This window comes from Photinus pyralis, unplaced genomic scaffold (assembly GCF_008802855.1).
Source record: "Photinus pyralis isolate 1611_PpyrPB1 unplaced genomic scaffold, Ppyr1.3 Ppyr1.4_LG5, whole genome shotgun sequence".
In the NCBI taxonomy this organism is placed as follows: Eukaryota; Metazoa; Arthropoda; class Insecta; order Coleoptera; family Lampyridae; genus Photinus; species Photinus pyralis.
In genome coordinates, this window is record NW_022170596.1 from 48,491,878 (window position 1) to 48,519,620 (window position 27,743).

The window sequence follows — 27,743 nt, forward strand, 5'->3', positions numbered from 1 at the left end:
TTTTAATACGCATTTGTTTTTTTGCTTGCAGGGTGTGCCGTTATGCACGGAAGTGTCGGCGATCGTAGGGTCCTCGAAAGAGAGGCCCTACGAAACGTTATCGCCCAGTGGAATGCAAATCGGCTGGATTTATTCGAACTTTCCGAACCGAACGAGGTAAGAATTATTCTGTTTTGTTATTTATGATCTGATTTTTAACAGTCAGAAAGGGGCAAACATTTCGTCGAATGTTCAAAACCTTGGCACGATTTTTAGAAGGTCGAAAATGCCGTTGGAGCATGGTTACCGGTTTTGAAGGCGTTTTGGATATTGGACGAAATGTTGACGACTCCGTCATAAATATGATTGTAGTTAAAGGTAAACGGTAACTAAAAAGATTGCAATATCTACAACTACATTAAATATAGCCCAGCGTTATAACATTTTTAATGCCAAATTTTGAACAGGTTATTTTAGATTAATTAGATTAATGAATTTGAATGAGAAATTGATTTTTTATTTTGAGATATTTCCCAGAATTTTTCGTTTTTAAGTTGGCCCATTTATCAGGAACATTTTTTTATAACCAACTCTCAACCTTAGCATTTTTCGTAATTTTTAGAGACTTACTTTTTAAGGGTTCCTAGAATTCCTAACCTATTTTTTAAAATTTTTAAATTACATATTTAATTCCAGCTGTCTTACAAACTAAATTGTTCTTAGATTTTGGACAATCTTAGTACCAGATTCGAGACCAGATTGCTTAATCTTTCTTAAAGATGATTTAATTGATACATTTATTAAGAATTTTTTAATTCGTAATTAATCACATTGCTTTAAAGGAACTCAAAATTTCAATTCTACAGAGAAGGGAATATAACTTATTGAATTGCGGAAAACAACACACAGTTAATTGATTGATAGTGACAAAATTTTATTTCGAAATGCATGAAAAGAAAGCAAAATTCCTGAAAGAAAGAGAAGCTTGCAAGTTGCAACGCTTGTTTGGACAAATTACCCCGCACTCAGGCGTTTGACAAAAAATAAGAAAATGTTAAAATTGCTTACAGTTTCTGTTCTCGTTTAATAATCGTAATAATCTGCTCCTTCGGTGTTTGCGATAAAATTCTTCAAAATTACGATGGAATTCAAAAAAAATTCGATAAAAATGCATTACCTCAAATAGCCGAGCAAACTATACAGACTCGCAAACAGCACTTTTTTAGGTTTCGATTTTTTTTCGTTCCCATTCAGCCGACTCGATGGATTCATAAAGCGTCTTATAGATCCCACATACAGGAGATCCAAGATATAAGTTCAAGGGAAGATTTAGAATACTTCGGTAGCTTCGACGATCGGGAGGATTGAGAAGATCGAGAAGATGGGAATTAAACAGCGGGGTGGGGGGGGGGGAATATTAGAAAAATCGGGAGAATTCGGAGATTCAAATTAGGCTCAGATTCGTGAGAAAATCTGGAAGTTGGGAGAATAGCAGACCATGCAGAAGTTTCAGATTCGTCGGGTTTTGGGAAGAGAAGTAAGGAGATGGAGAGATTAGAATGTATAGTTTCTAGGTTACTTGATTTAGGGAATTCTAAGGAACCTTTAGAAGGAGTCGAGAATAATTGCCGAATAACTAAAAATTTCGTAATACCGAAAAGAAATTCAGAATCATCAGTTTCAAAGTGCCCTCAATTTCTAGTGAATTATATTAGGTACTGTGCAGAAAAAGTTGATTCCATAACAGAAATTTTTTAATTTTCAGACGTTTTCCGAAATTCAATAAAACAATTCCTTTACCCTGTAGAATTGAAACTTTAAGTTCCTTCAAACTGATGTGAAAAATTACGAATTCAAAAATTGTTAAAAAGTTGAGCACATCAAAAATAAGATTTAAAAAAATTATTTACCCCGATTTTCCAAAAAAAAACAAGAAAATATTAGTTTGTAGGTAATTAATCTTTTTTAACCTTTTCGAATTTAAACATTAAAAAACGAGTTAAAAAATATGTTCAAAATTCTACTACCCTTGAAAACAATAACAAAGTCAGAAGCATCTACAAATTACGAAAAATGCTAAAGTTAACAGTTGACTATAGAATATACACATTTGCGTCATTAGTGAAAATATTTACCAGTATAATAGACGTTCCACAATCCAGAATCAAAGATTTTATAAACATGTGCCTGACAGGTGGCCAATGTAAAAACAAGAACATTTTGAAAAATTCCAAAGATTTCACGAAGAGGCTTCGGGAAAGATTTCGCGAAATTTACGGGAAGCGCCTATGCTTCGAAAACCACAGGAAAGGGAGATGAAAAGAAAATTTCTAGAACAGCGGAAGAAGGCTTTTGGAAGAATTGGAGGGAGATTTTAGATGTCATCTTGAAACTCTCAGCTGTCAAATGACTTTTTAGCGCATTTCTATACAAGTAAAAAAGCGCTATTGTGGCCACTTTGTCCATCCGTGCGTCCCTATTTTTGTAAACACGTTAGTTTCTTCCAAAAAAAATTTCGAAGACAATAGGGAAAAACCGAGGAAAAACAGCGAACATTTTTAAAGTTAAGGATGATAAGTACAATGTGTTACATAAAAAAGTGCTCTTAAAGTACTTTCCAAATCTGAAATAAAATGGCAGGTGCCCCATTAAAACAAAACTAAGTTTGTTATGTCACTGGAATACAGCACGCCACTGGTGACTACATGTATTTTGGAAACATGGCGACTATAATTGTGCTCCAAGATTTTTTTCGGTATCTTTTATAGTAAAGGAATTATGATCTGAGAGGTCTTAGATGCTACATCCTGTATATAATATTAGGTAATTAAATTTGAGAAGACGCTAGCAATCTATAGCTACAATTGTTTTTTCTGGTCCTCATATGGGGATTTGAGAAACATTAAGTATTTTGGTGAAATATGAAAAACATTGCGCTATTCGGAGCATTTAGAATCTGTATCGAAATTAAAAATAAATACAGGGGTTTTAAAAATATCGTGTCGGAAGTGAAAATTGTGTTTGTCAAAATATTGAAACATCGTCGCCATCTTGTAAACAAATGACGTTCGAATGAATTAATGCTTGGCCTTCTTGTTTTATTACAAACGAAATTTGATATGACCATGTAGTTACGTTACTATTATCTGACACCATGTATTTTGTAGCATAAAACCCGAGATAAAACCGGTCGCCACGGTTATCTGTTATTTCTATGACGTACTTGTGAGTCAGTGGCGCACTCATAGGAGGGGTTTTCGGGGTTACCCCCCCCCCCCCGAAATTAAGCACTGATAGATTTTTTTAAAATAATCTTTTCCTACAATCGTTTATGAATTAATCATTCCCGCACGCAAATGGCGTGCGCAAAGTGATCAATTCGCGCACTATAATTTGCATGTTTAATCCATAGCAGCCATGTAACTGTGTAATCTTTTGTTTATTAAAAATGTAATTTTTGTTAACGTTTTGGATTTACTAATTTCAATAACCCCCACCGAATTTTTTTTCTGGGTGCGCCACTGTTGTAATTGTAGACTTTTGTTGCTACCTTTGTACTAGGCCACTTCTTGCTATCTAACCGGGCATATTATTATCTAATCTAGCTGTGTGCCCCTTTAGAATATAAAATTCAAGGAACGCATTTAAATTAATTAACTAAAAACATGCAATTATCACATTGTAAACAGATGCGATATTGATAATTAACGTCATTAATGCGATTACTCAATCATGGATCGACTTTAGTCAACAAAAGCGAAAAAAAAAACGATTTTATTTGAAAAAGTGCTTATTGTGCATAGAAAGAATGCCTATTTCATGAATGAATGACAACCGCCTTGAAATTACAGCTGTTATTTACATGGCGCTCAGATTGTATAACTTTTTTGCGACGTATGTGCAACTTGAAACCGTATAGGAATGTTTTAGCCTTAATTCTTCCTTAAATATCAAATTTCCAAAATAATCCTCTTAACATTTACAGTTGTAGCCCAACTTTAAAGCTGAACAAACCTGTGGGTATTATATTTCATACAGAATTTTTCATAAAATGAGATTTTCGCGATATCCCTGCATGCAATGATGACATAGATATTCCGACAACCAATACGTCGATCGTAGAATAACGTACTTTCTTCATCAAAATCGGAGTTTTAGTTTATAAACGTTGAAAGGCAAAGATGCTCTTTCGCTAAGTAATTTTACAATCACCTCTCGAGTTTGATGGTTTGTTACATTGCAATGCCAGCCAACTAATATAACTAGAGCGAGTTGTTGATAGTTTATTGTTTTTTGTTTTGAAAATCAATTCCCAAAAAAACTAATTACGGCATGAACTAAACTAGGTACAGTAAGTAACGCAAAATGTGTCATGCACAAGCGAGTGCACAAGTGACCATGAAACAAACATTTCTCTAATCTTTCAAGGACCCACTTTGAAATAATTAGTGATCCATGAATTGACGCCTACACGCGAACCTTACGTATAAATGGCAAGGTTTCAATTTCTCCAAAATGAATAAGTTGATAATCCTTTTGTGTTTTGTGCACGGTGGTCTATTATACCACCGTGGTTTTGTGTTTATCCGAGTTTTCCAACTGTATACAGGCTGATTCAAATTCGAAGGCCACCATGGGATCTCGAAAACTGTAAGAGATAGGTAGGTAGTTTAAATTTGGCAAACTTGCGTATTTTGATGCTTATTAACGAAATGCAGTTTTGAAACTGAAAATATTTCGACTACTTTCGGAGATATCCGGGAAAAAATTTTTGCAAAATCGTTTTTATTTTTTACTGAAGTTATTTAAAAAGATATTTGAAAATAAATGACACATTATTACGGCCACTTTTTTCCCTCTACAAGATGCTAAGCTTAAATTTAAAGTTTGACGTTTCGTCTCCAGTCAACCAACATCAATCAACTTTGATTTTTCTTATGGAAGTAATTTATACTTTTTGTGTCTTGATACAGAATTTTTTTCTGATTTCAAAAATGTAAACATCACTATCTTTTAATAAGAAATAGCGCTATTAATTCGTAAAAACGCAAGAAACTACGTACGTATACTACTCAAGACAAAATTTTCTAGGCAAAAACGAAGATATTTTCTCCTTGATTTTAATAATATTAAACAAATTGTGATGTCCACATTTTTGAAATCAGAAAAAAATTGTCTTATCAAATGACACAAAAAGTAAAAATTACTTCCATTAGAAAAAACAAAGTTGATGATGGTTAACCGGAGACGAAACGTCGAATTTAAAATTTAAAACTAGCATCTTGTAGAGGGAAAAAAGTGGCCATAATAATTATGTTATTTACTTTGAAAAAACTGTTTAAATAACTCCAATAAAAGATAAAAACCCTTTGCAAAATTTCGTTCCGAAAGTAGTCGAAATTTTTTGTTTCAAAACTGCATTTTATTAAGCATTAAAATACGTAAGTTTGCCAAATTTAAACTACCTACCTATCTCTTACAGTTCCCGAGATCTCCATGGTGACCCTCTAATTTGAAACCCTGTATAGATTTGTAGGAGGATTTTTTTAATGAAGAGAAGGTCTTGCGATGCCTCATTTTGAAGGTCTGCAGTTCACCCTCCCGAGTTTTACGTCTCCGCTATAAAATTTATCGTCTCTAAAATTTAGAAATGTGAAAAACAATTAGGAAGGTACAGGACGTTTGGTAATTTTCGACGTAATTTTCATACTAAAAATGAAAGTGAAACTGTCAAAGTGTGTTCTGCGTATAAAAATTAGAAGTCAAGATCTCAAGAAGTACTACTGTGTACTGTGGTGTAAAGGTAAACAACAATTTATTAAGTGGATCTGGGGGTTGCTTACGAAATAAGTAAGACGCACCTGGTCATTTGCGATAAGGAATTTTATCAGGCGAAAATTAATGAACGCACGTGTTTTATCGCTATTGATAAGGTGCTTCGAAAAATGGTTCGTTTCATTTGGAGCAGTGGGGACGTATGGCGCGTTCCGTTTTGATTGGTGATTTTTCTGAAAATTCTTAAGGTGTTTATTTTCTTTAAATACTGGCGACAACAAGAAAACGGGGCTGCTGCTACTGCTAGTTTTCGCGACGGTCTAAGACCGGGTACATCTGTTTACGCCAAATTACGGGTAGTCAGGCCTATTTGTTTTGTTGAAGACGCAGTTCGTAATTTTTTACATTAAATCAAGTTAACCAAAGACAGCGTGTATGTTAAGTGCGCCTAGTATCGCCAGACTATTTGGATTATTAAGAAAAAAACTACGTAATTTTAATTTTTCTTATTTTGTCGAACGCTTCGAGTGCGGAGTAATACATCCAAACAAGCTTTAAGGTTTTCTTTCTTGCAGAGAGTTTTTTTTTCATTCTGTTTTGGAATAAATGTTGGTAATCAACTAATGTTTTCTTATTATTATACCCTGTATATGACATACAGAGATATTCTCTTAAGAAATACATATTACAATTCTCCTGTTGTTTATACTCTATATTTTTTATATTGGACCACACCAAAGTATTCGACAATTTAAACAAGTTAAATATCATCTGTTTTTTTAAAGAACGATACCCGCTAACTTCTGAAAATAAGTGCGCGGACAATTGACATTACAGTTTGTGTTGGATAAAGATTCATTTACTGTACAATTTTGTATGTATTACTCGTATTTTTGTTGACCATTGTTTTAAGTAAATAAACAACTTTTTTTTAACGGTACAAAGGTTTTCTTTTGCATTTTTATTGCTGTATCGTTATAATAGCTCTATCTTCACACGCAATATGCAAAATCTATTGCTGGTTTTTTATCGCTTCCCATGGGTTGCCCTATCACTTGTGTCAATCTAAATCTTGTACTTTTACACGAAATGGTTTACTATATGGTTAACACGTTCGCTTTTGATATACTTTTAAGTGCAAGTGTTTTCAAAAACAGTAGATGATTTACAAATAATGAGTTGTAAGCAACTAAACATAAAAGGTAATGAAAATCTAATATTTCACAGGACACGTTACGAAGCAGCTGTAAAGTGCAGTTAGCTAACCCAACCCATGTCACCCTCGGCGAAGAGAACTTAATAGACACGCGTATACGAAACTTCTTAGAAAATATAATCTTGGTCACACCTCTAACACGTGTTGAATATTGACAAAAAGCATTAAGGAAGTTTAGGCGTCAATGCCACATGCAAACTAATAGATATCCGCCCCTTTCTTTTAGCGTTAAGGGTTTTAAATCGCAGTGAAGAACCTAGACCCTTTTTAAAATCAATTTAGTAGCGTTAATGGATTTGGTACCACATTTTTGAATTGGAAGGGTCGTTTTTATACAAAGCCGGGCATTTAAAAGCGCATCACCATCAGCTAAGAATGAACTTTCGACACGGCATTAGAATAACAATTAAATGGATCTACAGATTAGATGTTGTTGATTTAATAATTGATTCTTGACATTTAAAGTGCACTTCTCAATGAATGTAATAGAATTTATTGTAGTTCTCGTGGGACATTGACTTGTGCCTTGATGGTTGTGGGTGAAAATTCCTCTCCAATTTAATTTAAATCTGCATATCCCGATTGATCCAGAATGGTTTAAAATGTAATTTACAAATGCCACTTGAAAAGTTCGGATTATGTATCCTGTCCCCTTAATTGTAACACTTTTGCCGAAAGGATTTTTCTCTGCCAGGTTAGGTCTGTTTCAATTCAAGAAACTGCAAGAAAGAATGTTGTTATTTGTGCTCTCGTAACCTAAATTTTGCGATCTGATGAACCGTGACCTTTGACCAAATACATTAAAAACTAAACATTAGTTAGCATTGATGCGAAATTAATCAAGACAAAAAAAATGAGAAGGTCGTCGGCAAGTTTACAAACCGAGATATAATTAGACAGAAGAAGGTTGAGAGCTACCATTAAAAATTTTTATTAAAATTCGTGACTTACTTAATCATTTCTTGCGAGTTGTGACGCCCAATATTGCTATAGTCGCACCCGTAATAAATCACGCAGGAGATTTGGGAAACATTCGTCATTCTTACACCTTTAATTTATTTCGAATAGAATTATCTTCATAATACTTATAAATTCAATTTGTCACTCACTGGACAAGGATGGTGTTTTAATTTACGCTATCTTATAGGGCGTGGGAGTATTATGGGCTCTATGAAATCTGGGAAAAAGGACTGATTTTAAAATAATTCTGACAATATGCCGGCCCTTGCGGCGCAGTGGTGTGTAAGCTCGACTGCGGTACTAAGGTTCCCTGGTCCGTGCTACGGGGGTTCCTTCTGGATTTGAAGATTACCATCGGTTCCGCCCGGCAAGGCAAACCGTCTTCTTCTTAGGCTGCTCAATCGATAAAAATAAATGCTCCGGCTAACTCAAATCGGTGGGCTTTTAACTCTTTTGAAACTGCTTAACAAACCTTAACCGGCCGCCTACCAGTCTCCTGCCTCAACTCCTACTCCTCCCTTTCCTTCCCCTCGTTCTTCGTTAAAGACAGGCACATTGAAATCAAATAGATAATATATTGAAATGAGATTAGCGATACAAACAATTTACAGGGATCTAGCAGTTCTTCTCTCCTCCTTGTAAAAACACTAGCTTAACAATGACAACTAAACTAAATAAAAAAATCCTAACAGGTGAGACTAATTTACTCAAGGGGTGGCCATCCTCTACAGTTTGAAAATTGCAACAACAGGTAATCGGTTTTTACTCCAGCGTGGGCTGGGACTTATTTAAATAAACACAAAAATTTATCCTACTCTTTGGTAATCGTTCATTGGACTTTAATAAACAATCAAATCAAATTTTTTTTCTATAGCTTAATTACCAAAAAGTGGAATTTTACAGAATGTTACAAATTTAATTAGACTAACCTTTACAACATTTGTACAGCCGATCTTGTGAACTGCTCTTTCCTCTGGTACAGGGTGGATGTGATGAAACCTGGCACTTAGGTCTCTGTGACTTCCTAGGGGGTGGCTTGAATTTAACACACGGAAACAAAAATCCACGGTGCCTATCCTTCCTCGGAACGAAAGCAAAGTTTAGCGGTTGAACTGAAACTTAGTCCAGGAAATCCTTCGCGTGGCGAGTGGGAGACGGCTAGTTGCCAAAGTTTCTACCCAGCACGTGTATTTAATTTTATTTTATTAGTTTATTAGCTTTGACCGCCTGAGGGAGACGGATTTTTGAGTTAGCGGTACGGCAGAACACAAACTTTTATGATCACTATCCGACGGTAAACCGCGATGGTTCAAAGTATTATTTCACCAGCTCTTCTTGGGGCAAATATCTCTCCGAAACGCAGCGCTCCTTCGACAAATGACCTTACGGCACTAGTAGGAAATTCCACCTGGGGCGGATCCCGAAATTCTGCGCCTTGAGGACTAGGGCAGCACTTTGATTTATATATCCTCGAGAAATCACAACGTATCCTAACGCGATTCACTGCATCCAAAGTAAACTGGGGTGAAGTTCAAGGGTTCGCCCAAATATCACCGGATTGGAACCTGGGTCTTCTTCGCCAAAAAAATCAACACGAAGAGAAAATAACACTTCGGAACGGGTGCAAAAAGCACGCAACTGGGAGCAACCGAAATAAGCCGGTGGCTCAAACCGCCAAGTGTACCAAAACGATCGCTCAAGGTACGTGTTGACCGCTTGACGTACTAACCGCGAGTCTCTTCTAAAACGCGATCACTCAAAGTACGTGTTGACCCCTCGACGTACTAACCGCGAGTCTCTTCAAAAAAACGATCACTCAAAGTACGTGTCGACCCCTCGACGTACTAACCGCGAGTCTCTTCTAAAACGCGATCAGTCAAAGTACGTGTTGACCGCTTGACGTACTAGCCGCGAGTCTTGTAAAACGCGATCACTAGGTACGTGTTGACCCCTCGACGTACTAGCCGCGAGTCTCTTCTAAAACGCGATCACTAGGTACGTGTTGACCCCTCGACGTACTAGCCGCGAGTCTTTCCAAAAACGATCCCCTTCTTCAGAATTGAAATGAAAAAACCACACCCAAATTACCATAAAACAAAAATGGCTCCCGCTAGAAATTCTCCCATTGGTTTAGATAAAGAAGACTTAACCCACTCTAACTTCGTCGTCAACCTCCAGGAACTGCTGAATAAGCTGATCTCACGGTTTTCTGCTGACGAATTTAAAACCCCTTATCTCTTGATGGCTCGGTGCTATATCCGCTCCTATTCTCGGTCTAGACGGCGCCAAAGTTGATAAACGAACGACAAAAACTCGCATTACTCATGATGACGTCAATCAACTTTGCACTCTTCCCACGACGAAATTAAATCTGAGCGAAATTAAATCTATCGGACCATAGTCTTGAGCGAACCGAAATGCCCAAACACAACATTTCTAACCGGAACAAATAATGAAATATACAGGGTGACCTGCACTATCATGACAAGGAATTTCGAATTTTTTAATGAAATTTGGCGCGAAATAAAACCACTCGTTACATCCGAATCTGGGTTTCGGCGTGGAGTTTTGTAAATGTATAGTAGGCTGGGTAAGCTGGGTTGGTAGAGCAGCTTTGGGCGAAACCCCGCCCACTTAAAAAATTAAAGACCAAAATAAAAATAAAAAATTTGAAATTTATACGGTACGGTTAAATAAATTTAAAAAAACTCAATAAAGCCCAAATGCACACGTTACACCGAAGGGAAAGCAAAAAAATCACCTATAAATTACGTTCTTCCCTTTCATAAAATTCGGCAATTTCGGGAAGGGAACGCTGGATTTCCCAAACAGCAAGGCGAACTCAGGTGATAGCATCTGGAAAATGGCTTAAAATTCATGTTAATTAAGCGCGCTTCCTTTGACACCAAACACATGTCAATTAGATGCCGTTTACTGCAACACATCCAATTAGCTACCGGTAATTATGCTTACTTAATTGGCCGGGTTGAAATTCCAAACTTCGGTAGTCAGTTAACGTGCATGGTTGATTGATATGTTCGGATCAGGATCGTACTACGGCGACCTTGCTCATTGTAATCCCGGGTTTGAATTAGTATTAGGAAACTAAAATCTGCTATTAATTGGTTAACGAAACGAAAATCACAAAATGTGAATTTTCTCTCTTCTTTAAAATGAAGAGATCTTTTGAACGCTGCAAAAATATTAAAATATCTCTACGGGAAGAATTATAAAACTGACTTGGTTTCCTTATCAGCGGCTAAAAAGCCACTACAAATTAAAGTACTTAACTTTACCTTCTATTCCCAACTCCTAGAAGATAAATAAATAGGTTCGGCAGTTACGGTTGTAGTAATGCACCGCCTGAATGATGCTCCCCTAGGAAAATTCTTGTACATATATTTGGCGGTGGACAGCTCCATTTACCTAATCTCAAAAATGTCAGCTTTACCTATCTCTATAAAATTCGAAAAAACATTTGTCTTTATGTCGAATATATTTGTTTCATCTGTAAATGTTCTCTGTTATGTTTAATCGACCCCAATTTACGACCTAGGTAAGAGTTCTCATGTTAAATTTTTCTGTTGGTACCTAGGATTGTGGCAGGTGTTTAATTAAAAATGTGTAACATAATTTTTTGGAATTGTGGAGTTGAGCAAGGTTGCCGAGTTTTCTCAAATATTGTAGAATTAAATCTTTTCTTTTTCGTAGTAGCGGATACTGGACGTGACCTGAAAAAAATAATTCTTTATTTTATAGCAGATGTTAAATTGACATTTTATAGGTTTGGATGAGTAGTCGCCCTTTAACTGTAACGGTAGATAAAGTGAAACAGATGATTGTGCATTCTAATGACGTCTGCTATTCTTCCTTCAAATGGGACGCGAAACACGATATAAAATGAAGTTCAGAACTTATGACATTCTTTGGAAACGACCGCGACGGCAGAACCTAAGCTTGCTATTTTGAACGTCTAAATCAGAATTGTCAGAAGCTATACAATGATTTATGTTGCTTCCGCTATAAAATAAAGTTTTGTATTATACATGACGATAAACGGAAACTAACCATCTCGTGAAAGTTAATTTAATCAATGGTTAACATATCCCGAGACATATCCATTTATAGTCTTGTATAATAAATAACTATTCTTATAACATATTTTGTTAGTTCATGTGTTTACAGTATTTTCTCTACAACCAATTTCTAAGTTGATATGCAAAACTAGTGCTCTGCTTTGATTATAGATTAATGAGCTCAGTTTTTCTTCCATTCCGCTTCGGTCTTTGATTCGGCTTCGACTAATGCTTCACCACGGCCGAAGATAATACGCGATCGTCGAACATCGGTAAAAAATTGTTTACTCTATGGTCTGTATCCTAGTCGGCCTAGTCCGTCCCTGCATCCATCAACATTTGTGTTTTTGGTGACTTAATTTTTTTCGTCGATCGATGCCAAGATGTATCATTCTGCTTGTTTACCTATCAACCTCTTGACGTCTTTGTTTATACAAAAACAAGATTTTGAGTGTCGTCACGCTAGACTCTATTCTAATTTCGGTATGTATTATATCATTTGCCTCAAGAGATAATTGCTTTATTGTAATAAATCTAGGTTTAAAGAAGAAAATGTAAATTTGCCACATCCCTCAAGGTTAATTACTACTTTATTTTGTTGTTACTAATTGTTTCATTGAATTACGCCATAGGTGTCAATATGAAGATCGACACTAACCGGATCACATTTTAAATTACGTAAAAGAGATACTCCATCATGTGCTAATTTAATATATAACGTGCAAATTAGTGAACGAATGAACAATGGACCTATAATTAAGTCTTGAGGAACTCCCCCTTGTTTAGTACAAATTGATTCTAAGTACTGTTCACGATAATATTTGTAATCCAAAAATTGCGTGCTCATGCAGCACAGCTCATGTTTATGGAAGAGCACTAAATGTTAAGACGACGAAACTCCGTTTAGTTCGCAGTTGAATTTATTTTCCCATATCCTTGACCATGCAATCATAACGAACAAAGTAGCCGATTTGTACTTCCGTTTATAGTTTTATAGGTAGGGCACTTGCAGAAGGAAATACGCTCCGTTGACATCTAGATCTAGGAAGCGCCCATCTTTTATTAAAATCAAACCGACCGTAACTATTAACGTAGGTTGTGCACAATAAAATTTATTAAGATTTATACTGGTAACAAGAAGATACAGTTACGTAACCTTCGCCGCCAATTTGTAACACTAAATTTGCACGCAATTTTGACTGACTGTGAGTAGGCGATGTGTTTCCTTGAGCTGCTGGCACTTGGGTAATGTGGGAAACGATTAATGCCAAGAATGTAAATATACCGCCCTTTATATCGGTAATAAAAGCCCATTGTGTGCCTCTCGCTATAGTACAATAAACACCCGTATCTGACGTTCTTTGATCGCCGTGCTAAGCATCCTCAAAGCACACACAGTATGTGTATGAAAGGAAGCTTAGTTGCGAGGAATGAATGCATAAATGCTATTTCGTTTCGTTGATGCGAGACGATCTTTATTTAAATTTTGAATCCATTTCCGACCGTTTTTATTTTGTAAATCGTCGTGGGATTTTGCAAGTTTATATTTACCGATACAATTGTTTTTCAATAGCGGTGGTCATTTGATAAATCACCTACATCACAATCACAGCATCTTCTAACTAAAATCAGTGACCTAGTCACCTACCGTTACCACGATGGAAAAAGTAGTAAGGTAAAAGTAAAAGTCAATTAAGACCATTTACTTGGGGCATGGGAAGTTAACCCCTCGCGTCCAACATTTTGCACATTTTTAATTAATTTTTAATGACTTTCTGTGTAAGTAATTATTCATAAGCTTATTGACTAATAAGACTATAAATGTAGTGATTCTGTTTTAACATGGATGGTTATAATTTCTCGAAATATGGGTTGCCGTAACACTCGAATCGATCCATTTAAATCCGCTGAAATATTGACGTAAACGATAAACCATACAAATTCTGTATATTGTACACAACAATAGATTTTATGATGGGACCACTGTTTTAGATCACTTTACGCGACTTTTAAAAAATACGAATTTTCCGTGGTCACGGCTGGGTGGATTTTGTTCACATTTTGGATATGTATATTAGGTATACGGATTACGGAAACGAAAAATAACCGGCCGGATCTTTGGAAAAAGTTTTAGAGCGTCGCAATGACATCGAACTTTTTTTTAAATACCAAAATGTTTATTACGTTATTCGAAAGACCTTATTTTTCTGTATATAACCTACAAAAATTGTGCCAGGTTTTAAGACAAAAAATATCCAAGTTAAAAAACTAAAATATTTTAAATAAATAGATAATAATAAATAAAGGATGTAAAACTGTCAAAAACGTTTTTTTTTTATATCTGAGTCTTTAGCGCCGTGACATCATAGAACTTTTTTTTCAAATAGTAGGTAATCCACATTTTTTATTAACGAACGTAGTTTTCGAGTGGTTATTCATTCAAATACGAGTAACGTTGACTATAGACATTAAATGAATTATTAGGAATAAACACAGACAAAAATAAAAAATGCGCGTGAATTGTCGCACCAACGTGAGGCCCGGACCGAGGCGTTTACGAGAGAACGGTTCATAAAATAAAAATTATCGATTATCGCGAACTAATTAGAATTATTAACTGAATAAAGGGTAAATCTTGAGATTATTGCGTAAACTATCGGGGAAATCAAAAAATGCTTTTTATAAAATATTCTTCATATGTATGAACTCATTTAATGATGCATGCTATGCACATGTTCACATAATTGTCCTTTAGGGTTAAGTTTAGTGAAAGGAAACTTAATTTTTTCAAATAGAGACCTATACCTTTTATTGAATTTTTTTATTCTACATCGAAAAATAATCAACTTCGTGGGAAACGTATTTTCTCTACACACCATATTCAAAGACATGATTTTTGGTTTGAGCTAGGAAGCTGTTCTGTCAGCAATTTATTATACCCTTACCTTTAAGGATTTTTTCCATTTGACCGCTTTTTCAGAGAAACAAAATCGCACTGATTGTTAAGTTTTAAATTGAGACACAGGTCAAAATCTCTTGTCACATTCACATAAATTGTTTAAGCACTTTATCGAAAATTTTTGATTGCCCTTCGCAAATGTCATATTTTTAAAAAATTTCAAATAGCACCCCCTTAAACATTTACCTCTATGTACCTCTGGATAGGTGAAACTACAACATTTTTACTGTACTGTTAAACATTAAAATCTCGATTAAAATAAAACCTAAGTTTGACACGCCACTGGAATACAGCACGTCAGTGGTGACCAGAAATATTTTAGAAACGAGGGGTCTTATTGGGTTGGGTCTCTCAAAACCGAAGGATCGGAGCTTCCGATCTGGTACGTATTACCATTGTATTTATAAATACAATGGTATTACGGTTTATTTAAGAACTTTATTTGGCAATAAAAACGTGATAAAAAATCTACAATTTGGTAAATTACAGTAATCAAATCCGTTGTTGAATTCGTATTATATTGTTTTACGTATTTCTAATGATAGCGAGGTCATTCTTAATTGTATAGGTAGGTTTTCTAAAGGAAGGCTAGATTTCCCTCGCGTTTTCTTGCCGGCAATGCGTGCAAACAGCATCACGACCAATCTAATAATTAAAACAACATTCTTTGCAGTTATTTAGTATTTGCTCATTATGTCTATTATTTACGCTCGCACATCCATTATTGATTGAATATCTGAGTATACAGGGTGTCTCATTGGACTTTTTTGTTTAATGCAAAACGTATTGTATAATGCTCAAAGCCCATTTGCAAAAGATATACTATTGGCCCACCCCCACTCCCCGCAAAATTTTAATAAATACTGCACTACACTTAGAACAGTCTGCCAAAAGGAGTCCCAATGTCAAATCAACAACCTCCTGACTTCGCGCTGTGGCGAAGGTAGGAGCGTCTCCCTGATTTAAAACATTCAAATCAGTTTTTTGCAAGTACTCCAGAAGGTGGTCTCCTCTCGACTTCGTGTCCGTGCTACCCCACGCAAGATGGTGTGCGTTTGCATCACAAGTAACCACAAGAAGGAGCCCACTATTTCGACAGTACTCAGCCAGCTCTTTGGTTGGTGGAGGCTCTTCCGAGTCGTACGGGAGATAGGCTGAGCAGACCACCAAGTGCCTGCTCCGTCCTCTGTCATCTTTCAGCTGAAGTCTTAAAGCTAGGAGATCCCTGAAATAAATCAGCCATTAGATAGGTAAGACTTATAATAAAGATAATCATTGAGCCCTCTCGGTCGCAATGGCACTATGGGCCACTCGCTTTCGTCACAAACGTTCTGCCGCTGGAGTGCCTGATAGGATGCCTTATCGACACCATCCATATACTCCCCTGAAACCAGGATTTTTGCCTCTGGAGGCGCTTCAAGATGGCGGCCGTGTCATTCGGGAGCTCGTATAACACAGCCATCACCTTGGTTACGCTAGGGACAGGCCTCCGAACTTTCAGAGACGCGGTATCCCAGAGTCTAATAAGTCCTCTCCAACCAGTCCAAGGTCCACTGGTTCTCGCATTCCCTGCTAGCTGCTAGCCGATTCAGTTGTATGGGCGTCCCCCTATCCGCCACCCAGAGACGGGTACCTCCACCGCACAGGAACACTTTGTCATCTGACCTGTTACCTGTTATGGTGGGTTTTTCCAACACTGTCTCACTTGTAAAGAAGCTTTTAGGACACACCATAGATCAATCGTAAAGCTGTTAATATTCCCAAGACCAAAGTAAAACTTTTTGTTATGGTTTATATGTGTCACTCCTAAACATAATGTGTACGGAATGCAATAAAAATATCTTGCTTCGTTAACATTTATTGCAAGTTATAAAATTGCACCGGTCACGGTTGATGCACATTTTTTTGTGTTTCTACTCTCATTCGTATCATCTGTTGTAATTGCAAAAAGTAGGCCAAGCCAGGGGCGTAATATCTCCGTGAAGGCGTTACACTAATTTTACCTTCCTCAGCTTCTGCGACGCAAACATATCGATGATATTTACGAAATCAGTTTTTCCGTTTCTTCGCGCTCTATACTAACTTACTGAGCTAGGTTCTCATACCTAACCTTTGTCCCATTATTGTAGCTCTCAAATACAAAAGTATGAAGATCGGTCGGTCGGGATTAGTTAAAGTAGACTCACCTCACAAAATAAACTTCACACGAAGTGTCGAATTCGAACGAACAAATGCGTCCTTCATCGGCACCACTTGAGCACACCACTGATTCTGTTAGATTGTTTGATATGATGTCGATTGTTGTGATATCTTCTCAATTTTTTAAACTTAATAATTGGCGATTTTAGCGTCCCCCTTTGAGCGGCAAAGGGCACGCGCCCTACCAGCCCTACCTTAGCTACGCCTCTAGCTCAAGCAATAATTTTTGTCGTGTTTTTGTTAAAAATACTACATACGTGCAAGAATTGTGTTCTCCCAGCTGTTTACCTGACTGATTTAGATATCAGCACTAAAGCGGTCCATACACGATCAATATTTACGTCAATATATTGCACAAGAATTTACATTGTACAATAGTATTGAGCGTCTGTAGGGCACATTGAAAGATTGCGTAATATATTGAGTCAATCAAAAACTGTTTGATTTTTATTGTGCAATCTAGTAAATATTGGTGCGTCTGTTGGTAATATTGTGCAATGTTCAGTTCTGTGTTAACAGAGTAGGAATAAACATCGACCATGGCTACAAATAAGGGGAAAGATGAAGAAAGAAAGTTCATTTTAGAATGTATCGAGGTGTATCACTTGGTTCATTAATTCTTAGTTCATTTAACAGATTGTCATGAGTGTACTTATTTCTTTTTTTAAACCATTCCTCCATCCACCTGCACTTCTTTTTTTTCCTTTTTTTTTCAAGCTATAACTAAAGCTATAGCCACACGACTTACTGTCTTCTTATTATTCCAAATGTTGACTGCACAAATATCACCCTGCGAACTAATTTATTGAACAATAATATTGCACCGTGTGGGTTGGGCAAATAATAGTATTGCACAAAATATTGTACAATATATTGACGTAAATATTGATCGTGTAGGGGCCGCTTAAAGACTTCGTATATGTTTCTTCTTGGGCAACAAATTATCGATAACTTTTCATCTTATAATAATTTAATTGATAACTTGATCACGGATAAACGATTATAATCGATTATTTATTAACGGTTTTTATTTGCACCGTACCTATTAGTTTTTACAGGGCTAGCGAAAGGAATAGATTTTATCTACACGTGTGCATTATTTCAACGTTGGTATTTATGATTTACTTATTCTCCTTCAAACAAATTTCTGGATTTTTTTAAATGTATGTTTTTGTTCCAGGATTTGGAATTCCACGGTGTGATGCGCTTTTATTTTCAAGACTCGGGCCAAAAAGTTGCAACAAAATGTATACGGGTAGCATCCGACGCTACCGTTGAAGATGTGATAGGAACCTTAATAGAAAAATTTAGACCCGATATGCGTATGCTATCAGTGCCTTCTTACGCCTTATACGAATTGCACGAAAACTGTTCCGAACGGCGAATGGCCCCCGACGAAAAACCACTACTCGTTCAATTAAATTGGCACGTTGACGACCGGGAAGGGCGATTCCTGCTGAAAAACATCGACGAAAAAACGGTAACGTTTCGAGAAACTGTCACGTTTCCATTACTTAGCCAATCGTTCACCTTGCAGAATAACTCCATTGAATCCCACGACTCGAACGCTAGTTTTAGAAGAAAATTATCAAAACGCGAAAAGAAGCAGCTAAAAAAGCAGGAAAAGTTACAAAGGATGAAAAGTGAAAATGGCCAGCGGAAGAACAAAAACGACGGGGTCGCGGAAAAATTATACACAGGTAACAATTAAGCAGGCACGAAATGAATGAAAGAAAGAGTTCGCTTAGATTATAATTTAACAATGTAATGATATCTCGTAATACTTTTCATGGTTTCTAACTTAAATAAATGAAAGTTGTAATTTGGAACACGTTAACGAGCGTTGCTGCCTGCTTCGTTTAACGCGTCAATACACCTCCGATCTATTAATTGATTGGTGCTTGCTTCAGAATTACCGGAAACGTCGTTCACGAGATCTATTTCGAATCCCGAGGCGGTCATGAGGCGGCGAAGGCAGCAGATATTGGAGCGGAAATTGCAGCAGTTTCGATCGAAAGACGGCGGTCCAGATACAGGTAGGATCGTTTTGCAAAAAAAAAAAGAAAAAGCAAATAGACGAGAAGTTCGGTTGAAGTAGAGAATTGTGATTTGTCATAAATACCAAGACTGATGGAGGAGAAAGGGCGTCGGTAAATTTCTAGGAAAGTAAATGGTTCCTGTATTCTAACGAATCTTTTAAACTCCTACCATTTACATAAAATATTTAATTGTTTCCAATTTGCATCTTAGTTAGCTAGTTATAATTGATATAGGGTGCCTTATTTTCGATGTGCATCGAATTCCTTATTACCCTACCTTCAGATCCCGCTATCCGTAGAAAACTGACTGCAATTTGTTCTGTCTTAATTTTTGAAGTACGAATGGTGTCGACTGTTGGCGCCGACACTGTATGGAACATACCTTATGCCAGTTCATTGGCTAGCCCTCTTTGCAAGAATGTGGGGGCTGTAGTCCCAGGAGGAATGGTTATTATTTTGGAAAATTAAAGTAGAGATTTTTTGAAGACGAAAACGCTCGCAAACTATAGTTTTATTCTCACCACAGTTTTCTTTTGTAATGATGTAATTCTGGGTCAAAAATTGTGGAGCAAGGTGTGCCCCAAATTCATCATTCTTCAGGTCATTTTTGCATCTTTTTCCACTTCTCTTTCAAACACATGCTTCACCTTTTCTTCGCGCATAATTCATTCACGCCTCTGTGAAGCGTTCTTCATTATCCCTCCTCGCCATCCCTGCTTCCAACCTATCTCACCCTTGCTCCTGCACGTTCTCTTCACATCTCTTTACGCTTCATTCAGACGCTCTCGTGGCTTCCTTCCAGCGTGTCCTTATCGCGGTTTCACGCGTACTGCCCCACGGATACCTCGGACCAACTCCCATCGACCATTCGAATCTATTCTACCAAACTTCTGGAACCCAATGAAATCACCAGAATGTCTAGATACCTCAAAACACGCCCCAAGTCTTTATACGCAAACAACTCGACAGGACCGTACTCAGAAACTATTCGCCCAAAATACAAAAATCGATAAAAATTAAAAGGCGTTAGTGGTTTTAAGAATTTGTGTTATCCAAAGTAACATTGTGGTCTTCGAGCACTTATATAAATTTACTATTAAACAACCATCAACTACTGAAAGCGAGAAAAAATTGTTTTCCAGCAATATAACTATTCCGCTTCTAAAAATAACGGTTTCCGGTTCCGATTCTGTTACGGTCCAGGTATCTATTCTTAACATATCTGGAAGTCCATAAATAAACGGTTTTTTTACACTTTTGTCGGGGACAGGAATTTTTCAGGCAAATCAATCGTTCAACCAATAAAAAAAGTTGATTCTGTTCATACTATGTGTATTTTTGTAACTGTATTGTTAGGGTCTACTGCCAAGGGCAATCTTTCAGTAAAACAAAAACAATTGTTCTGCGCATGTGCACATTTTAGCTAGCATAACTGTGAATTTTGTTTTATTAGGCCTTTTTTTCGATGAACTAAAGACCGATGTGAAGTGCGATTAGCTTATTAATACGGGAGTAGCCGAGTAAGTCGAGATTGACATTGAAATAGTGAAATAGACGTTAAAATGTTACAAGAGCGTAAATTACAATAAAAGACAAAGACGTTAAATAATTTTACTTTTAATTTAACAGTCTAAAAATGGTTACAATCTGATTATATGCGTGGGTATTGTATACTTACGTAGGTGAAGGGGAGAACGATCGCGGATTTGGATTGGAGTCCGGATGAAGAATGGAAACCATTTCCGCCAAAAACGAGACTACTTTTTTTAACATGTTCGATAACTAGCAAAACGCAAGCTTTTGTTCATTTCTTACAGAAAAGCCAAGTACTAATGCGTTTTTTCCGTGCACAATTCATACTTAAGTAACATTGACCTGTTAAACAAAATGAACTGTTAAGGTTAACCCTCATTAATAAAAGATTCATTTCAAAAAGTAGCGTAGGTACTTGTAACTCGAAATAAATTGTTTTTTAATAGTTAAACATTATACCGATCTTCCTTTGTGTAAGACGGTAGTACAAATATTTAAAAATTACATCAGCAAATCGTGTGAAAAATGAATAATTTTGTTAATTACAAATAGCAATTAAATTCTTCAAGGAAATACTTATTCCGTGCGATTCATTACAAGCATGTTACTTCGTACCATGAAACTGTTGTTCCTATATTTCTTGAATTTTTTGTTTCTTTGTATACCTACCCGTTGTGTATTCTATTTAATACACGTCATTTATATAATTTATAATTGCACGTTATTGAATAATTATAAAGAGCTGATATAGAAATCACGGCGCTTAATGAACTGTTAGGCAACCTAACTTTTAATTGACTATAAATCTAAATATGGCATATGAACCACTTTGTTGCAACTATCGTCTATTACTCACTATCTTTATGTTATCTATAGTGTTCTAAATTTATTGACATTGCTTTATTAAATATGAGTACCTGGTTGCTACGTCATGTTGCTCTGGAGGGTATAGCCTTTGAAACTGCAGCTGGTAGCAATGTAGCATCATTGAATAATAAATCTGAATTATTATTCAATGGTAGCATGATTAAATTGTGTGCAATTTTCAAACATCAGAACCCTTTATTACTCGTGTTGCTGGTTCGCCCGTCCGTGTGAGAAACTTCGAATTTGTTTTTATTAATTTGGTTTATTTCTCATTTGATAGGTATAGGGCCATTCCCATTCCGGCTATTATTACCCGTAAGTATAGCGCGATAGAAACATACGATGCCCCATCATTGTTTCAGTGTTTTTACTTGGCACTTTTTGGTAACGAAAGAAAATAGTTGCTTCATTCGTCTACCGGTAGCGATGCTAACGTTGATGTAAATATATGTCCTACATAGTCTGTCTGGCACATCAAAAGGTTTGAGAAATTTTGCCAGCCATTTTTATGTAGAAATTTCATTTTTCAAAAAAAAAAACCTCTATTCCGTTTTTGGAGACTGCAACCTAAAACTGTTTTTTATGTAGTATATGTATGTGCCAATTAAGTAGCTATGTCAACAAGTATAAATTGCGTACAATTCCTGAGCACATAAACTGCATTTTTAAAACTAAAATATCGTAGTAAATTATTGAGCTTTATTGGGGACAAATGTAGACAAGGTTTGACACAAATTAGTAGTAGCATGCAAAAGGACGGGACACGGGCAAAAGGCAAACATGAGCACTTTTTTAATTAAAAAAATAAGACAAGCATTTTTTCCAAATAAACCGAGGGTTTAAAATGTCTTGTTTAATTTTTGCTCAGTAATCATAACAGATAATAGAAGGATGGACCTAGGTTTCTAGGAATCCCGTTTTGATTTTGTAAATATTTTTTTTTAATTTTGACTTCACGCACGCTCGTATACGAATATGCGAAAGAGTTCTTATTTTTGTTTTTAACGTGAAATTAGCGAATCCGATATTAGTTTTTGAAAATTCCAAAACAATCCAACTTCCAATTCCAACAGTCAATAAAGTCGAGTGGCGTCTCAGTATATGAAGTACATATTCGGGCGTTAGTATGGAGTAACTCTTAAACTATAGGTGGTTCAGGTAAAAAAGTAATCGGACCCAACCTAATTTTTTAAACGGAACACCCTGTATATTTTAATATAAAAAGAGATCAGTTTCTTTTCCAAAATAATATAATAATATAATAATAATAATATTTTTATTCCATGGACCGTGGTAGGTATAGGACATGTCAAATACACATATAATTACTAACAGACAAATAATATCACAGTTAAGCATGTTCAAGGAACTCTTTGATATTGTAAAAATAGTGATTATTTAAGTATAGAAGTAATCTCTTATTAAAGTTATTTTGTGTATTGCAGCATTTAATTTGTTCAGGTAATTTGTTAAACATTTTTACTCCCAGTACAAAGGGTGAGCTCAAGCCAATGTTATATTTGGTGTGCGGAATTCTGTAAAAGTCGTTGTCGCGGAGATTATGATTATGAATGTCTTTGTTTTTATTTAATGTATGTGAGTATCTGAAAATTAGTTTGCATGTTTCTAAAATGTATAAGTTGGTTAGAGATAAAATGTTGAATTGTTTGAAAAGATTCCTGCATGTATGAATTTTTGGAACATTCGCAATCGTCCTAATAATACGTTTTTGTGCAACAAGAACTTCGTGAGAGTGAGTAGATGTGCCCCACAAACATATCCCGTATCGAAGGATAGTGCCCACCAGAGCATGGTAAATGTTTATTAATTGCGCGAGCGTTATAACATTTTTTAAATTTCTAAACAGATAATTTAAGGAGCTCAGCCTAGCAGCCAGCTTTTCACAGTGCTTTTTCCAATTTATATTGTAGTCAATATGTAGTCCCAAAAATTTGGTTTCGTGTACATGCTGCACCTCTTCACCCTGTATTTTTAAAGTCAATATATTTGTTGGTTTTTGGAAGTTATGAAATCTAACAAAATTAGTCTTCCCTCCATTCAATACCAGAGAATTGTTGCTGAACCAGTTGTGTAGTTTGTCAAGGTTCTCGTTGCATAATAAAATATACCCACCCAGCATTAAAAAAATTCAAAAATTTCAAAGATGAAGGTTTTTATATTATTATTTAATCTTATTTAAAATCTTTTTTAACCTTTTTGAATTTTTTCTTTCTCTTGAATCTTTTTTTATATCATCCCTGGTGTGCTACTTTTGAAAAGAGAATTTAATGTGGTAAGTTTACAGATTATAATATACAGGGTGTTCCATTTACAAAAATGAGATTACATCCGAACACTTTTTTTCCTGGTCAGGTATACTTATTTTGAACACCGCAGATTATGCAACAATCGTTACAAAGAAACTTTTGTGATAAATACATTTTAATAACTTAATAAACAAAAAAATTATAGGCTCTTATCATGCAATTTTTGCCTGTAACTCAAAAACAAAAGACTGTACCTAAGTCAGTTTCGTCTTCAACATTGAGTTTATCTCAAACAAAATACATCGAGACTATGAGGTTAATCTTTGACCATCATGTACCTGTACATTTTTGGTAGTTTATCGGCAGTCACAAGAAATCGACAGAAATCGTTGGAAATCATTGTCAGTAGTAAATAATCACGGATTTCATTAGATTTTAGATTTGTTTTAGGTAAGACAATAAAAAAAAATTAAAAAGGATTTTGTTAATTCTCTCATTAATTATAATTAATTAAAAATACAAGAGAGATACAATGTAGGTTAAATTGGGACAAAATTGTCCCTTTTTGTGACTAAAAAAACGCATTTGAAATTTTTGAAAAATGTGACCGAAACCGAAAAACTGAAAATGTAAAATTTCGTTTTCATTATATCTTTCAAGCTTAAACCGTCAGAAATGGACCATTCCCGTTAGCACCATCTACGGGCACTTTTTTCGGAGAATCTGAATTTGTTATCAGAATTTCTATTCTTTTTATCATATGTGATGCTATACGGGCTATACGGGTCTGAAAGTGTGCTAGGGCCAGTTAATTTAGCACTGACTGTATCTGGAACAAATTGTTATTTATTTATTTATTGTCCCTTTTGTTCTGAGCCCTCAACAGGCTTTTACCCATTACAGAGTGACCCGCATAATGCTTTTTAGAGGTGCCCTGGCAGAAGGTCTTAAGGCATTCTATATTGTACTACTGTACATTACGAATTGGGAAAACCTAATCACGAGTAGCAGGCAGAATACTTGAAACTGATTTAAGGAAATTCCCATCTGTGCCACAGATGAAAATTACCTCAGCCCAGGTTTGAACACCCGACCTTTGGCTATCTCTACCACTGAGCTACACAGTCGGTACCCGGAAGGCAGAACTTGGCTAGTACACCCCCCCCCCTCCACCCTACCCCCCCACCCCCCGCTCTTCGCCCGTCAATCATTACCCCATGTACGCAATTTTAGAGGGCGAGTGGACCCCATGAATGACAAAACGTCAAAGATGGTCTGGCGGGCGCTCCTAGCTACTTAGAAAAAGACCTCATTTTACTTGTCAATGCACATAATTTTTTTTTTAAAGTCGCGTGAAAATACTGGTGCATAAATACATAAATAACATACCGAATTTCATGGAATTCTGACTTTTTTTATGTCGCTCCTAGGAGCTCCTGTTCGTCCGTCTCTAACAAATTGAGACCTAGCCTTAGACTATGGGTGCGCCGACATCATGGAGAGGTGAATTTTCATTGACCCAGGAACTCATTTGCTATATTTGTTACACCTTTTTTTTGCACAGTAATGACTTTGTTGCAATCCGCCTTGACGTGTGGGAGGAACGGCAAGATCTTATCAAGTCACGCCCCAAACATTTTAACCTTAGGCTCTCATATTAGCCTTTTTCCAAATACATCGATCACTATCTTCGGAATTTTCCTCTTGCCCTTCATGTGATTTCGGGGACCAGTTCTAGTTCCACCCATCTACAGAGTGTAGAATCTAAAACCCCTCGGATCATAATTCCTTTATCATAAAAGGTATCGGAGCAGAATTGTGCACAATACTATGCGATCAAAAAAGAGTTGCTGTCGAGTCGCCTTTGGAATTTTTGTTTACTTGGGAAATCATATTTAACTTGAACTTCCAAAGGCGACTCGACGTCAATCCTTTTTTGATCGCCCGTTATTACCGTCGCCATGCTTCTAAAATATTTCTGATCACTAGTGGCACGCAATATTCCAGTGGCGTATCAAACTTCCGATTTATAAATGGAACACCCCATATTTTATTGGAGAATTGGAAATTACTTGAAGAACACTTATTTCTCCGCACTTTGTCCCCAAATGTCTCCAAAAGAAGAAATAAAGCGGCGTAAGTCAAGTGAACCTGGTAGCCGCCTTACTGATCCAACTATCTTGTAAATGGGTTCTCAACAGTTACGTAACTTTTTTCGAGTTGGTGCATCGTCTTGTTGAAACATTACTATACTATTTCTCTCTACTGAGGGAAGATCATCTAGAAAGTCCTCAACGACGAGCCGGTTTATGTTATCATAGTATCTTTGTGAGTTGAGTTTCCCTCGCCAGATCTCATAAATCCAAAAGAGTGCACATCACACACTAAACCAAAATCCCAATGCTTGAATATCCATGGTTCGATGAGGATTGGCATCTGACCACCAGCTATCGTCAAAGATTCCAGCACTACTGGTATGGGCTTCATCTGTCCAGACAATGTTCCTGTAAAATAATGTTGAAGATGGCCAATGATAAAATTGCAGTGTTTGCTCAAAATCATTCAGCAACAGTTGTTGTTTTCTACTGTGTAAGGTGTGAATTCCGGATGCAGCTTTGATTTGGCGACTTGATATAGTGGGATTTGCTGCTAGGGTTCCAATTACACCAATAGTTATTTCCTCCGAATCTTGGATCGTATAATTTTTGTTGTCTCGGCTTCCCAAATGCTCCATAATTGGTCAGATTGGTTATCATCTTACTGGGTATTGATTGAAATATGCCTCAGCTATAGTATTCGAATTTGTTTTTATTAATGCTGAATAAAAAGCAAGAAAATGCTTGTTCTAACCATAGACTAAAATAGTGTAATTAGTCCATGTTCTAACTAACAACTTAACTAGACTTTATATTAAAAAAAAACAACTTTGCGCTGAAAATAGCGTCTGAGTAGCATGTCAGCTCATTTTTAATACTGTATAAACAAAGAAGTTATAGGCTTCTATCTAAAATTGGAAAAATGCAACTTTTGCCCAAGGCCAGTTTGGTTTTCAACATCAAGTTTATGTAAAAAAATACATCGAGACTGCAAGGGTCAATTTCTTTGTAACATTTATTTATATTCTATATTTTAAGAGTTACCCCATACTAACGATAAAGTTTAGTCACTCTGTGCATCCATAATGGGAAGGATATCATCATTCCTAATTATTAGTTCTCTATCCATAAGTATTCTCAGCAATTTTAAGGTCTTTTCTATTTAAGACATATTGATTAACGTATGTGGTTCTGTAATTTACAGCTATCATTTGCAAATTGCACATATAAATCTATCATTAATGTGGATTAAACCAAAAGAGGTCTTTACTGATCCCTGAGGTTGGTTGCATGAAACTGCAGAAACGTTTTTGTAAACTTTCTTATGCAAATAACAAATAGCGAGTATAAGTTCTTTAATGACTTTCATTTTTGTTTCAGGGGGAACATTAAAAATCTATGGTGAAGCGTTATGTCGGGACGTTCCCTACAAAACTCTACTCTTGTCAATCAGGGATACTGCTGGTATTGTAGTTCGAGAAATGCTCGATAAGTACGGGTTACATAAAGCAGATCCATCGCAATGGTGTCTAGTTCAAGTTACCTCTTTGTCAGGAACTCCGGATACGGAATATGTATTAGAAGACGATGAATGCCCCTTGTCTATACTAATGACATCGTCTAATACAAGTAAGTAACTGTTTCAAATCAAACGCAGATGTTTCCTTTCATAGCGGACTTGGTGCTCGGACGCCTAGATGTCGCCATCGTACTATTGGGGTACGAAAAGCATTGCATGTTAACTTTCTCAATTATAAATTATGCAGTACACCTTTGA

General features: G+C 36.2%; 1 protein-coding gene across 1 annotated transcript; it reads left to right on the forward strand.

The window, feature by feature from the left end:
• On the forward strand, window positions 1-27,743 carry LOC116170781 (afadin-like). Its single transcript, XM_031487283.1, has 6 exons — window positions 1-156; window positions 18,345-18,644; window positions 18,702-18,864; window positions 19,075-19,200; window positions 27,347-27,595; window positions 27,640-27,743. Exons 1-6 carry the CDS (start codon window positions 43-45, stop codon window positions 27,741-27,743), a joined length of 1,056 nt encoding a protein of 351 aa, XP_031343143.1. The 5' UTR covers window positions 1-42.

Excerpts from the sequence above, each read along its gene's own strand:
- LOC116170781 (XM_031487283.1), top strand. The coding sequence starts at position 43 with ATGCACGGAAGTGTCGGCGATCGTAGGGTCCTCGAAAGAGAGGCCCTA. Across the intron at positions 18,645-18,701 it reads AAAACATCGACGAAAAAACG|AATAACTCCATTGAATCCCA; the intron begins GTAACGTTTCGA and ends TTCACCTTGCAG. Across the intron at positions 19,201-27,346 it reads AGACGGCGGTCCAGATACAG|GGGGAACATTAAAAATCTAT; the intron begins GTAGGATCGTTT and ends TTTTTGTTTCAG.